The following is a 15,951-nucleotide window of genomic DNA, read 5'->3' as shown; positions in this document are numbered from 1 at the left end:
AAAATCATTTCCTCAGACCCGCCAGCAATTCGTTAATCTTATCTCTTCTCAGTTGTCCTTGCAAGCCGTCATATTTTTCGCTGTGATGAGTCTCGTAGTGGCGTCGAATATTATATTCCTTCAATACCGAAACTTGTTGCAAACACACCAAGCACGAAGGTTTTCCGTGCATCTCTGTAAATAAATAGGACGTGGTCCATTTTTCTTTGAAAATTCTACACTCCTTATCTACTTTTCTCCGTTTGGATAACGACATTTTGGCTAATGAGGGTGTAGCGGAGAGGTAGAGACCAAGGTATTAACAACGTCGTAACAAGCAGCAGATGGCGCATTGATACCGTCTGCTGTTTTCAGTCTGTCTCAGTGATGCAGCTTGTCTTCTACTCTGATGGAAAGAGTGCGCCCCTTAGCGGATAATCCATGAATTGCAGCGAATTAAAAATATTAATTCCATGTCTTTTATGCATTTTTTCCACTTTCAAATTATCCTGCGGGCCTGATCGAACCTCCTTGGGGGCCGGTTCCGGCCCGCGGGCCGTATGTTTGACACCCCTGCTCTAGAGTATTCTGAAAACTGTAGACTAGCGTACAAAGAACATATTGCAACTATATTGCCCGTACACCTTTCGAGAGAAGCACAGTGCTCTCTAACAAATACATTCTTAACAATGTTTTTGTATGTTTTTTTTTAACAACAATAACACAACAGTATATCTGGTTTGTGGATTGAATGGATAAAATTAATTTATAGGTCTGTTGCCAGAGACTCTTGAAGTCTAGTTCTGTTCCCTGTATATTATTTAAAAAATCAACATGAATTTCTTAGAATGTAAATGTCAATCATGTCCTTTATTATTGCGAGGAATAATTTACAGGCCTGGGAGTGCTAGTGTATTAGATTAGTCAAGTTAAGCCTACCACAAAACTTTTAATCATGGGAAATTCAAATTCGATTAATTTGTATGCATTGTCTGTTTGATATTAAATAAATGTAATTTATTTTCAACTAATGACAACAATAGAGTATTTATTTGATCTGGATCAGTAGGCCGATAGCTGATTAACAGGCTACTCCAGTAGTCCTATTGAATTGTAAATGAACTTAGTGTATTTATTTGGATGCCAAATTGGAGATAGTTTTATGGCACAGAGATGAAAGGGTGAATAAACACAACGCATTTAAATCACATTTGATGAAATCTCGTCTTCACAAATATCTATATTCCCTTTGCTATGCCTCATCTGGATACAGATAAAGGCAATCATGGAATGTTACATTTTTTTTTAAGGAGAAAATGAGTTCACAGCCTAAATCCTGCAGTGACAATTGACAACAGAGAATATGTGTAAACATGTTAATCCATAGGCCTACTGGACCCATCGCAAATGGTTAACAATAAGATGCTGGAGGAGGGAGGCAGCAGGTGAAGAAGACAACGTGCGGACTGTCCCGCGTTTCACCGAGTACAACGACAGAATGCAGTTAACCACGTAGCAGCGGAAGCTGTTTCAACCTCAATCATGGATTCACCTATGTGACACTGAGCTGTGCATTTGTTTTTCTCATAGTTGCTATGTATTGCGTGACTATCTATCAGATCCATAATCACCGTCGGAAAATGTGACATAGCAACTGGAGACAGTGCAGTGTTGAGCGCGGTAGCCTGCCTACCTTCCTTATCTACTCTAGTTGCGTACTGGGGCTAGGCTATATGCTCGGTCTGTCCGTACGTCCGTGTGCCTCTTTCGGGGAATGGGACATCGTTGAACGGCACTACTCGACTATTGTTGGATAAATTACTTATGAAAGTCTCTTCGAGTTCAGTGGACAGAGCCAGCGGCTGTATGGGAAATGAATGTGCCCGGGAAACAGCAACCTGTACTGTTAGAGCGACCAGCCAGCCTCTTGGTTCCAACTTGGGCAAGTCTCCCTGTCTTCATTTAGCTTACTAAAGATGTATGATGTTTTAGTGTATTTAATCAGATATGCCCCAGTTCTGCTGTAAAGAGAAGGTCAGGTTTTAAACAAATGATCACAGTAGTATATATTTGCACCGTGGATGCTTGAGAGGCAGGAGAATTTGAAGAAATATTGTACTTATAGAACGTTTTTGTTGTTGTTGTTGTTACGTTGACAATCTGTTCTTCCTTCATGCATTCATTGAGTTCCCGTATTGGATTACAACTACTGTTCCTACGTAGGCTTGTGTTTATCAATAAGTATTATATACATGTGTTTTTTTAAATTAAATCCCAGCAAGGCTACTAGAATATCTAAAGTAATACCAGACTTGGCTAATATAGAAAGCAGCAAGACTATTTACCACATATGAGTTATTATTGTGTGGTTCTGGTTGAGTCTTATTTTTATTTATTTGATATTTTTTCTAATATTTGTGAATTTTTTTATTACAATTGTATTTACAATTGTCACATGTTGTCAAGAGTGGGATGGTATGAAGAATGCCTACACTGACATATTTTACTCATTAGCTGTGGTGTAACACATAAGTTCATGATTTCCCATCTATGTAGGTTTGAGGTTGGCCCTAAGCCTATTAGAATTTTAAATACATTTGGTAGGTGCTTATTTGTTCTATTATATTTGTGCTATTTCACACGCGTATATTAATACGTGTGATTTGGAAATATTTTAGTTTTTTTTGCATATCGCATGGGGTCACGGTGACCCTGGACCCTGGAGAAATTAGGGTTAAGTGCCATGCTCACGGGCACATCGGCAGATTTGTTTTCACTTTGTCAACTCAAGGATTCAAACTAGTGACATTTTGGTTACTGGCCCAGCGCTCTAACCACTAGACTCGTAGGAAGAAAGGGGTTCCAAAGGGGTTCTTTGCAGAGGGATAGGTTTCTACCAAGAACCATTTTCATATGAAGAACCCTTTTTGGAAGATGAGGGTTCTTTGCAAGACAAAGGATTCAACCTAGAATCTTTCTCATCCTAAGAACCCTTTTTGAAAGAAATGGTTCCCCTATGGGCACAAACAGAAGAACCCTATATGGCTTTACTAAGCACCTCTTTTTCTAAGAGTGTAGGCTTCCTGCCGTCCCCATCTTGGGTTAGCCTAACATGCTGACCAAACATACATGTTATTCAATCATTTCATCCAAACTGCTCCCGGGCGTCCGCGTAGTCAGGCGCTAAGCGCTAATATTATAATATTATTATATTATTCTAATTTAGCCCGCTTGACATGCTGCAAGTCCTGCCTCTCCCATTTACTCATTGGTTTTTATGAGCATATACCCACGTGGGTAATTGAAAGATGAACAAGGTCCACACTCCAGTCCAGTTGGTGTACGATAACGCACCTTTAAGTTGGTTTCCAACCGCCATATAAGATCCACAGAAGAAGAAGCTGAACGAGGAGAGATTAATTAAAGAAAACAAACTAAAAACTAACTAGGTTTCCCCTTTTTATCATCTGTGGATTAATTGTCGGAGTAGGGAACACTTTTATGTGAATCAAAAATGGGTCAAAATTCTATAAAGATCCGTAATAAAAAGGACCATATTCATTACAGATAAACATTGGGTTGTTTTTTATCTCCCAGGACAAATTAGCAACAGCAAGCTAGCTAAATGTCCATGAATGTTTGTGTTTCGAGCTGTCCCCAAATTAATATAGTTGGTTCACAGTTAGTTTTGGTAATTTAACCTGTGTGAGGATATGAACACTTCTGGTGGGATTAGACAAAACCAACGTGAACACTTCTGGTGGGATTAGACAAAACCGACGTGAACACTTCTGGTGGGATTAGACAAAACCAACGTGAACACTTCTGGTGGGATTAGACAAAACCAACGTGAACACTTCTGGTGGGATTAGACAAAACCAACGTGAACTCGTCTGGTGGGATTAGACAAAACCGACGTGAACACTTCTGGTGGGATTAGACAAAACCAACGTGAACTCGTCTGGTGGGATTAGACAAAACCAACGTGAACTCGTCTGGTGGGATTAGACAAAACCGACGTGAACACTTCTGGTGGGATTAGACAAAACCAACGTGAACACTTCTGGTGGGATTAGACAAAACCAACGTGAACACTTCTGGTGGGATTAGACAAAACCAACGTGAACTCGTCTGGTGGGATTAGACAAAACCGACGTGAACACTTCTGGTGGGATTAGACAAAACCAACGTGAACTCGTCTGGTGGGATTAGACAAAACCAACGTGAACTCGTCTGGTGGGATTAGACAAAACCGACGTGAACACTTCTGGTGGGATTAGACAAAACCAACGTGAACACTTCTGGTGGGATTAGACAAAACCAACGTGAACACGTCTGGTGGGATTAGACAAAACCAACGTGAACACTTCTGGTGGGATTAGACAAAACCAACGTGAACACTTCTGGTGGGATTAGACAAAACCAACGTGAACACTTCTGGTGGGATTAGACAAAACCAACGTGAACACTTCTGGTGGGATTAGACAAAACCAATGTGAACACTTCTGGTGGGATTAGACAAAACCAATGTGAACACTTCTGGTGGGATTAGACAAAACCAACGTGAACAGGTCTGGTGGGATTACACAAAACCAACGTGAACACTTCTGGTGGGATTAGACAAAACCAACATGAACACGTCTGGTGGGATTACACAAAACCAACGTGAACACGTCTGGTGGGATTAGACAAAACCAACGTGAACACTTCTGGTGGGATTAGACAAAACCAACGTGAACACTTCTGGTGGGATTAGACAAAACCGACGTGAACATATCTGGTGGGATTAGACAAGACCAACGTGAACACTTTTGGTGGGATTAGACAAAACCAACGTGAACACGTCTGGTGGGATTAGACAAAACCGACGTGAACACTTCTGGTGGGATTAGACAAAACCAACGTGCGCATGATGGTACACGCAGATTCACGGGGACGGAGCCGGTTTGGTCATCATGTTAGAAAAGGCAGAAAGAACACGAGGCACATTTCATTTTTTTTGCAAAACAAGACTCTGAAAACTGTGTGCACCTTGCATAGACCTAAAACAGTGTGCGCCTTGCATAGACCTAAAACAGTGTGCACCTTGCATAGACCTAAAACAGTGTGCACCTTGCATAGACCTAAAACAGTGTGCACCTTGCATAGACCTAAAACCGTGTGCACCTTGCATAGACCTAAAACCGTGTGCGCCTTGCATAGACCTAAAACAGTGTGCACCTTGCATAGACCTAAAACAGTGTGCGCCTTGCATAGACCTAAAACCGTGTGCGCCTTGCATAGACCTAAAACAGTGTGCACCTTGCATAGACCTAAAACCGTGTGCACCTTGCATAGACCTAAAACAGTGTGCACCTTTCATAGACCTAAAACAGTGTGCACCTTGCATAGACCTAAAACAGTGTGCACCTTGCATAGACCTAAAACAGTGTGCACCTTGCATAGACCTAAAACAGTGTGCACCTTGCATAGACCTAAAACCGTGTGCACCTTGCATAGACCTAAAACCGTGTGCGCCTTGCATAGACCTCAAACAGTGTGCACCTTGCATAGACCTAAAACAGTGTGCACCTTGCATAGACCTAAAACAGTGTGCACCTTGCATAGACCTTAAACAGTGTGCACCTTGCATAGACCTAAAACAGCGTGCACCTTGCATAGACCTAAAACAGTGTGCACCTTTCATAGACCTAAAACAGTGTGCACCTTGCATAGACCTAAAACAGTGTGCACCTTGCATAGACCTAAAACAGTGTGCACCTTGCATAGACCTAAAACAGTGTGCGCCTTGCATAGACCTAAAACAGTGTGCGCCTTGCATAGACCTAAAACAGTGTGCGCCTTGCATAGACCTAAAACAGTGTGCACCTTGCATAGACCTAAAACAGTGTGCACCTTGCATAGACCTAAAACAGTGTGCACCTTGCATAGACCTAAAACAGTGTGCACCTTGCATAGACCTAAAACAGTGTGCACCTTGCATAGACCTAAAACAGTGTGCACCTTGCATAGACCTAAAACAGCGTGCACCTTGCATAGACCTAAAACAGTGTGCACCTTTCATAGACCTAAAACAGTGTGCACCTTGCATAGACCTAAAACAGTGTGCACCTTGCATAGACCTAAAACAGTGTGCACCTTGCATAGACCTAAAACTGTGCGCCTTGCATAGACCTAAAACAGTGTGCACCTTGCATAGACCTAAAACAGTGTGCGCCTTGCATAGACCTAAAACAGTGTGCACCTTGCATAGACCTAAAACAGTGTGCGCCTTGCATAGACCTAAAACAGTGTGCACCTTGCATAGACCTAAAACAGTGTGCGCCTTGCATAGACCTAAAACAGTGTGCACCTTGCATAGACCTAAAACAGTGTGCACCTTGCATAGACCTAAAACAGTGTGCACCTTGCATAGACCTAAAACAGTGTGCACCTTGCATAGACCTAAAACAGTGTGCACCTTGCATAGACCTAAAACAGTGTGTTTCCTAAGGCGAGCTCAGGGTGGACAGAAACCTCCCGTGGAGCAGAAGGGACCTAAAACAGTGTGCACCTTGCATAGACCTAAAACAGTTGACCATACTAATAATAAGACTAGCGTGCATTTGTTGTCAATGGACTTGGTTCACTCATAGTGGATGCAGGTTTGGTTTATAAACTATGCCCGAGTTTAAAGTGGTGACTCCCCACAGGGGAACCATTTTTATAAATTTTTATTATTGGTCGAAAGAGCTGATCTGATTGATCAAAAGACCGATTAGTGGAAAAAAGATCAGAATTGGGCTGCCTGTGTAAACACAAGCCATTGTCCCTGAGATCGAGGTTCAGTCTGATATTTGTCCATCATTGGTCCCTCCTCTCCTTCCCCGTGATGTGAAATGACTCATGTTTTCAACATGTTTATAACCCCCCCCCCCCGATATTCTTCCGTTATTGAAAGTGAATTTCCCCAAATTTTAGTTTGCTATAGGTGAAAAAACCCTCCAATGTCAGAAAGACCTGCAGAGATAAAAGTTGGATCTTTGACGTTAAAGGTAGATATGACGTAATCATAAGTAGCGGTACGACTTCCGACATAAACACATACTACGTTTACACAGCCAGCCCATTTCTGATCTTTTTCCACTAATTCGTCTTTTGACCAATCAGATAAGCTCTTTCGCCAGTACAAGATCAGAGTGGGCTGCCTGTATAAATGCACCCAGAGAGGGTATGAAGTAAGAGGTTAAACCCCATTAGCATTTCTCGTCACGCAGCCGTCGCGTTGCATGACGGAGTGAATTCCTGTGAGTGAATACATGCTCAGAAGAGCCACTGAATGTATCTTAAAGCTCGCAGACAAGAAAATAGATTGTTAGATCATGGTTATTATTTACTGGTGAGCAAACCGTTTTAGTCAGGAATAATTGTCTTCTGTTATGAATCTCAGTAATGATTCAAGAGTATATTTCACATGGTGTTCAACCATTCATCTTCTTCCCACGGGATCAACAGCCTGTTGATCCCAGCCATGATTACATCTGTATCCATTTTTGTCAGCAAAATCATTTAGATTTGCTTTACACTGAGTTGACAAAACATTAGGAACACCTGCTCTTTCCATGACAGACTGACCAGGTGAATCCAGGTGAAAGCTATGATCCCTTATTGATGTCACTTGTTAATTCCACTTCTATCAGTGTAGATGAAGGGGAGGAGACGGGTTAAAGAAGGATTTTTAAGCTTTGAGACATTGAGACATGAATTGTGTATATGTGCCATTCAGAGGGTGAATGGGCAAGACAAAAGATTTAAGTGCTTTTGAAAGGGCTATGGTAGTAGGTGTCAGGCGCACCGGTTTGAGTGTGTCAAGAACTGCAACACTGCTGGGTTTTTCACTCAACAGTTTCCCGTGTGTGTCAAGAATGGTCCTCCACCCAAAGGACGCCCAGCCAACTTGACAACTGAGGGACGCGTTGGAGTCAACATGGGCCAGCATCCCTGTGGAACGCTTTCAACACCTTGTAGAGTCCGTGGCCCCGACGAATTGAAGCTGTTCTGAGGGCAAAACGTGTGGGAGGGGGTGCAACTCAATATTAGGAAGGTGTTCCTAATGTTTTGTGCACTCAGTGTAGACTTGCAGTCAATCAAATGTATTTATAAAGCTCTTTTTAACATTAGCAGATGTCACAAAGTGCTATAGAGAAACCCAGCCTAAAACCCCAAACAGCAAGCAATGCAGATGTAGAAGCAGGTGTGGAAGCAGGTGTAGAAGCAGGTGGACCTTTAAACTGCCCTTTTGTCTTTTTAGAAGAATGTTTACAGTCTTGTTTTGTAGATGATCCCACATTATATAGCTATAAGAGAAAAACACTATCTGACCCCCCCCCCCCCCCCCCATCACTTCAGTTACATTCTCAAAGGACTGATCACCCATTCTGAGGTATATTAATTTGTAAGTCGCTCTGGATAAGAGCGTCTGCTAAATGACTTAAATGTAAATGTAAATATTAAGACCCAGCAGTATCTGTACTATCAAACTATGTTCTAATCTGCCTTCAGGATTGTGTCTTTTTCGGTTATTATTCTTTATTTAAACACCTCCTTTGATTTATGCTGTAATGAAAACTGTGAGGTATAAAAAAAAGCATCCACCCCACCCCTCCTCCTTTTAGCATGGGCAGCAGAAACGTAATTACACCCCAGTGGAGTGTGAAAGTCGATGGAGTTGTAGCCAGGAAATCAATCAGGCTTTAATATTAAAACAAGTCAGTCCTGCTCTAGAATCTGTTTTGAAAATGTCATATCCAGATCCACCTTGGTGGCTTTTACCTACCTCCTATTATACTGGCTGGAAGCAATGCAATCTCAACCAGATAATGATTCTCCTAAGTTTCCTGTTAGACCGGCTTGATGATACCTATTTAAATATTGTCCTGAGATGTTTACTTCGTAAATTAAAAACGCAACTCCTTCCGTCGCATAATTATTAGTGCCCCACAATCTTTCGTTGACATTTTCATTTTGATCTAAGGCAGGGACCTCATGAATTTTAATGACGTCCCATGCATTTCAAAATGAGATTTTTGTATTATTATTATTCTTTTTTATTTTATTATTCTGCCTCGCCTCCTTTAAAATCTGGCAATTCGTAAGTGCATTTTCCACCAGATTCTCCTGATTTGTGTAAGACCTGTTTAACTTTGCAGTCATACTGCTGCTGATTTGTAATTATTATTATTAAAATTATATTTACTATAAATCATTATGCTGGATTGTATTCTCCTTGAATTCCTGAATGGTCACAACAGTCAAATGTACCAGAAATAGGTGTACTTTTGACAGCCCCGGATTGCATTACAAGTTAGATATTGCCTTTAAAGCTGAAGCAGCAAATGATGCTTGGCCCTCAACTGAGCATCAATTTGCTGACATTATCCCTCGAGGGTAGGTTTAAATGACCTCCAACCAGAAGGAAGCTGCCATGATGTTATCCCTCGAGGCTACGTTTAAATGACCTCCAACCATTTATTCTTCAAGGGTAGGTTTAAATTTTCTCCAACCATTTATTCTTCGAGGGTAGGTTTAAATGACCTCCAACCATTTATTCTTCGAGGGTAGGTTTAAATGACCTCCAACCATTTATTCTTCGAGGGTAGGTTTAAATGACTTCCAACCATTTATTCTTCGAGGGTAGGATTAAATGACCTCCAACCATTTATTCTTCGAGGGTAGGTTTAAATGACCTCCAACCATGTATTCTTCGAGGGTAGGTTTAAATGACCTCCAACCATTTATTCTTCGAGGGTAGGTTTAAATGACCTCCAACCATTTATTCTTCGAGGGTAGGATTAAATGACCTCCAACCATGTATTCTTCGAGGGTAGGTTTAACTGACCTCCAACCATTTATTCTTCGAGGGTAGGTTTAAATTACCTCCAACCAGAGGGAAGCTGCCATGAGTACTTGATCTGTGTTATTTTTCATCCTCTGCCTATATTCCATTGACTTCATTTTTGATTCCAGACTGAAAGATCATAAAAGGGAAACGGATGAAAGACCAAGCCTGACAAAAGCACTGATTGTGACACCTGCCAAGAACACCCAGTATTTGTCTTTTATCCAACTCCTTTTGGAACTGATCACGTCTATCCACTGCTGCATGTGGACTATGGACTCAGTAGTACTATTCTGTAGTCTTGTACTTTTTCCGTTGGACTTCTAGGTGATTACTGCTATATGCTTCAGTTCTATAATCAATCAGGAATTACGGAATGTTTCTGTTTTTTCTAAAATAATTCAACACAATTGGCTACCTGGAACCATGGTGACGTTTTTGTTGTTGTTGTTGTCAATTAATCTCAGAAAACATTGAAGTGTTATTTACTATGAGGTTATTAGGTCATTACCGTTTTAATAAGTCTTTATTAAGTAACGTTAGTGGTCTGTAAAATAAAGTGTTACTGAAATTACCCTTATTAACTGACTCATAATGCATAAGCATTTAAGACAATTTACACAGACGTAAAAAAAATAAAAATAACATAAATAAATCATTTGAATGATTTATTCAACACTGTGTTCATTTATGACACTAGTGTGAGAATGTTTGCCAGAGAGTATTAGTTCTATGTCAAAATAAGTCACAACCATGAATCCCGAAGGCCATAAATGTAAGACCAGTGTTACCATGAATCCTGAAGGCCATAAATGTAAGACCAGTGTTACCATGAATCCTGAAGGACATAAATGTAAGACCAGTGTTACAATGAATCCTGATGGCCATAAATGTAAGACCAGTGTTACAATGAATCCTGAAGGACATAAATGTAAGACCAGTGTTACCATGAATCCTGAAGGACATAAATGTAAGACCAGTGTTACCATGAATCCTGAATATTATATATTTTTTTGTTTTTCACCACCCACTCCTCTGGTTTCTCATGTGGCTGTTTCTCTCCCCTGGTTTATCATGTGGCTGTTTCTCTCCCCTGGTTTATCATGTGGCTGTTTTCTCTGGATTCTCATGTGGCTGTTTCTCTCCCCTGGTTTATCATGTGGCTGTTTCTCTCCCCTGGTTTATCATGTGGCTGTTTCTCTCTTCTGGTTTATCATGTGGCTGTTTCTCTCCTCTGGTTTATCATCTGGCTGTTTCTCTTCCATGGTTTATCATCTGGCTGTTTCTCTCCCCTGGTTTATCATGTGGCTGTTTCTTTCCCCTGGTTTATCATCTGGCTGTTTCTCTTCCATGGTTTATCATCTGGCTGTTTCTCTCCCCTGGTTTATCATGTGGCTGTTTCCTATGGTTTCTCATGTGGCTGTTTCTCTCCCCTGGTTTATCATGTGGCTGTTTCTCTCCCCTGGTTTATCATGTGGCTGTTTCTCTCCCCTGGTTTCTCATCTGGCTGTTTCTCTCCCCTGGTTTATCATGTGGCTGTTTCTCTTCCATGGTTTATCAATGTGTCTGTTTCTCTCCCCTGGTGTCTCATGTGGCTGTTTCTCTCCCTTGGTTTATCAGGTGGCTGTTTCTCTCCCCTGGTTTATCATGTGGCTGTTTCTCTCCCCTGGTGTCTCATGTGGCTGTTTCCTCTGGTTTCTCATGTGGCTGTTTCCCTCCCCTGGTTTATCATGTGGCTGTTTCCCTCCCCTGGTTTATCATGTGGCTGTTTCTCTCCCCTGGTTTATCATGTGGCTGTTTCTCTCCTCTGGTTTATCATGTGGCTGTTTCTCTCCCCTGGTTTATCATCTGGCTGTTTCTCTCCCCTGGTTTATCATGTGTCTGTTTCTCTCCCCTGGTTTATCATCTGGCTGTTTCTCTCCCCTGGTTTATCATGTGGCTGTTTCTCTCCCCTGGTTTCTCATGTGGCTGTTTCTCTCCTCTGGTTTATCATGTGGCTGTTTCTCTCCCCTGGTTTATCATCTGGCTGTTTCCCTCCCCTGGTTTATCATGTGGCTGTTTCTCTCCCCTGGTTTATCATGTGGCTGTTTCTCTCCTCTGGTTTCTCATGTGGCTGTTTCTCTCCCCTGGTTTATCATCTGGCTGTTTCTCTTCCATGGTTTATCATGTGGCTGTTTCTCTCCCCTGGTTTATCATGTGGCTGTTTCTCTCCCCTGGTTTATCATCTGGCTGTTTCTCTTCCATGGTATATCATGTGGCTGTTTCTCTCCCCTGGTTTCTGATTTGGCAGTTTTTTCCCCAATGGCATGCTAACAGCATGTTTGATGGTACCAGGTGGGTGCTCCTTGTTCGGCAATGGAAGACCAATACCTACGGAGGAGAGTGTCCTATGGAGGAACTGACCGTCGGAGAAGTAGATTTAGTGCACTGATGAAGCGCTCCGGGCTTGTATGTCAGACTGTCTTCTCTCTGGCTGTGCCATCGATGCCCCCTCCCTCCACCGACGCTACACTGCCTTTCCAATCCAATCTGCCTCAACTCCAAGCCTTTCATCCCAAGCCAAATAGAGACATTTAATCTCCATTTGTTGTTTGTTGATTTAGCTTTTTAAAATATAACCTTTATTTAACTAGGCAAGTCAGTTAAGAACAAATTCTTATTTATAATGTCGGCCTACCGGGGAACAGTGGGTTAACTGCCTTGTTCAGGGGTAGAATGACAGATTTTTTTTACCTTATCAGCTCGGTGATTTGAAGCTGCAAAAACAAACAGCTTCTTAGCAAATTTCTCAATAATCTATTTAGGACTGTGTCAGAGTGGGGAGGGGAAAACTGAAAACTAGCTGTTATTGGCAGAGAGGTTTGGAACTATTTTTCTTATTGTACTATTCATTAATTTACCTCCTGGTGATGTCATCACACAGGCCAAAACTCCATCCCACCAAAACAGGCTGGAATTTCAGGTAGGTCTTTTCAAACAGCTCTTTCACTAAAATGACATTATCATCATTTTCACAATTTCACAGTATTATTCCAAACTTACATTGTGGAAATATATAGAAAACACAGGACGTTATTGATTACGGTATTGAATGCACTGGTCCATTAACTAAATTATTTTTATTAAAACAACATTGTTTATTAGTATCATATCCAGCTGCCACAGATATGATTGGCCAGTTGACAGTAGTCAGGGAGCTTAATGAAGCTCTATTGGCATATCCAGCTGCCACAGATGTGATTGGCCAGTTGACAGTAGTCAGGGAGCTTAATGAAGCTCTATTGGCATTTCCAGTTTTTGATGGAATTGATAGATTTTTTTATTTGTCAGAACTTAAAGGGAAATTTCATATTCATTATCTCCAGCAGCACCATCGCAAAATCAACGTACTGTACCAGTCAAAAGTTTGGACACACCTACTCATTCCAGTGTTTTTCTTTTCTTTTTACTGTATTCTACAATGTAGAAAATAGTAAAAATAAAGAAAAACCCTTGAATGAGTAGGTGTGTCCAAACCTTTGACTGGTACTGTATGTGGAAATGGCACGTTTCTATGTTATGTAGTAAAAAAAAATGTTTACAATGACATCATCAACCGTTTAGTAATTTATTTAAAAAATAAATGCACACTGACGATGTCAACTGAAACACTTATCTTCCCATATCTTTTTTTTTAATCTACAAAACATAGAAACACGCCATTTTCACATCATGTTGATGTTTTAGGTGGTGCTGCAGATCATGAAAATGAAGTAGAACATTTTTTGAAATAGATTGGAGTTACGCAATGATAGTGTGTGGTCCTTTTACTACGACTCGGGAAACCATGCAGTTTATTAATCTACAGATGAAATAAATGATGATGAATTTCACAGGGTGGGGAAAGTACACGGTGATGAGCTTGATGCTCTTTTCGAATAAATATCGGAAGGTTCTGGTGACATGATACTTGGCTGCCGTTTGACAAATAAAAATCATCTTATCCATAATAATCTCATCATGTTGCCTATACCCGCACTACACTATGATGTTGGCATAGAGCACAGAGCCAAGACCAGAGTGGGCACATTCGCTATATAACGCAACATTTTTAGTGACAGAAACCATAAGTGAAGTGGAAAATGCGATGGAAACCCATTTTAACTTGTAATTTTTATCCGGTACATGGAAATGGAAATGCAAAAGTTACGTTTTTTTTATGTGCACTATGTCATCACACACAGCCTTTTATCCACAACACGTACATTTCATGGAAGCACATCTCTGGTGTAAAAATGCATGTCTATTTTTTTATGTGGATTTTACAATATTTGCTTCTTTTTTTTTTTTTGCAATTTGGTTGGAAACCTAGCTATGGCACTAATAGGCTTTGTACTTTCTTTTCACCCCATCTGCATCCAGATAGAATGCCAGATTTAATTATCGTGTTGTGTCCCCTCTCATGTGTATTGTCCAGCAGTATTTTCCCTTAGTCTCTACATAAAAGCTTTGAAGTATATTTCTCTCCTCCTGGAAGTCGAGGGGAAAATGCATGACCTAAATTCCAAACTGTGTTTAAAAAAATAATTTGCCTCTTCTCTAAAACTTTAAAAGAGGCATGCATCAAACGTTTGTGCTATTACATCCTGGTAGATCACTCATTGGGTTTAGTGAAAACACACATTTGGATTAAAAGATTTGGATCTCAAGTATTTTTGCTATTTTAAATAATTGAGATTTACCACATTAACACTTTACTGGAAGTTGCTTCTTATGAAATGTGGTTGAAAACATAAAGGTTCTACAAAAGTTTGAAAACCTAAATAATAGAACCATATTTTTTTTGTTGCATTGTGGTATTTCTTTTTTTGTGGTGTCATAGACTTCAAAATGAACAGTTCTTCTGTAGAAATTTCGACATGTCAACTTTCGTTTGCAGAATGTGTGATCTCTCCTGGCTAATTGCATCACCTGCAGTTGAGAAACAGGGAAGGTGAAGACACTCAAGTGCATGTCGGAGAGCTCTGACAAGATGGGAACTGGGTACTGGGTCTTGAGGTGTGGGAAGTGAAGGCTTCTGTATAACTGCATCTTGTTGTGAACTCATTGAATGATGGCTATACAGGGTGGCTCTGTGTTGTTTTCTTGAGCTATTTTTCCGCGTTTTCAAAGAGCTCCTCTAAGGCGGACATCTTGGTCTTCTTGGGAAGTCTTCACAAGAGAAAAAGATGGTGCTTTGTGCTTAAACAAAAATGGTGCTTAAACAAGCATTGTTTTAATTCAAACGTATTGTTTAGTTGTACCTGAATTACTTCTGATCAATTCCAATAGTAAAATGGAGCCGGAGAGGATGGCTGATGTTTCATGTGCTCCTAACCAACTCAAATCAAATCAAAATCAAATCAAATCAAATGTATTTATATAGCCCCTCGTACAGCTGATATCTCAAAGTGCTGTACAGAAACCCAGCCTAAAACCCCAAACAGCAAGCAATGCAGGTGTAGAAGCAACTGTGTTATTTGTTCATTTTTTTTTTGCATTGTTTGTAACTTATGTTGTACATAATGTTGTTGCTACCGTCTCTTATGACCGAAAATAACTTCTGGACATCAGAACAGCGATTACTCACCACGAACTGGTAGAAGCTTTTCTTTCAACGAGTCCGACGTGAAGGATATACTGCTTTCCCAGGAACGGGCCCAAATCCCCGTCATTTGCGTGAAGAGAAGACGGAGAAAAAGGGGGTGGAGGTCGGGATGCGTTCTGAGAATTAGTAGGTGAGCGAGTAAACCCCCACTGCCATCTGTTCTATTGGCAAACATGCAATCATTGGAAAATAAAATCGATGTCCTACGAGCAAGATTAAACTACCAAAGGGACATTAAAAACTGTAATATCTTATGTTTCACCGAGTAGTGGCTGAACGAGGAGAAAAACCAGAGGAGAAAAAAACTCTGGACCACATTTACTCCACACGCAGAGATACGTACAAAGCTCTCCCTCGCCCTCCATTTGGCAAATCTGACCATAATTCTATCCTCTTGATTCCTGCTTACAAGCAAACATTAAAGCAGGAAGTACCAGTGACTCAGTCAATGAAAAGTGGTCAGATGAAG

At 40.8% G+C, this 15,951-nt stretch overlaps 1 protein-coding gene across 1 annotated transcript in view; it reads left to right on the top strand.

Moving 5' to 3' along the window:
* Positions 1–1,241: 1,241 nt before the first annotated feature.
* The window catches only part of LOC139553940 (gamma-2-syntrophin-like), a 101,507-nt gene continuing 86,797 nt past the window's right edge, over positions 1,242–15,951 (top strand). Inside the window, exon 1 of the mRNA XM_071366736.1 lies at positions 1,242–1,921. Coding sequence (XP_071222837.1) covers positions 1,853–1,921 — 69 coding nt within the window. The 5' untranslated portion in view covers positions 1,242–1,852. The remainder of the gene's footprint in view (positions 1,922–15,951) is intronic.

Source organism: Salvelinus alpinus, chromosome 25 (assembly GCF_045679555.1).
Source record: "Salvelinus alpinus chromosome 25, SLU_Salpinus.1, whole genome shotgun sequence".
NCBI classification, from domain to species: domain Eukaryota; kingdom Metazoa; phylum Chordata; class Actinopteri; order Salmoniformes; family Salmonidae; genus Salvelinus; species Salvelinus alpinus.
This window is presented reverse-complemented; position numbering and strand designations above follow the sequence as displayed.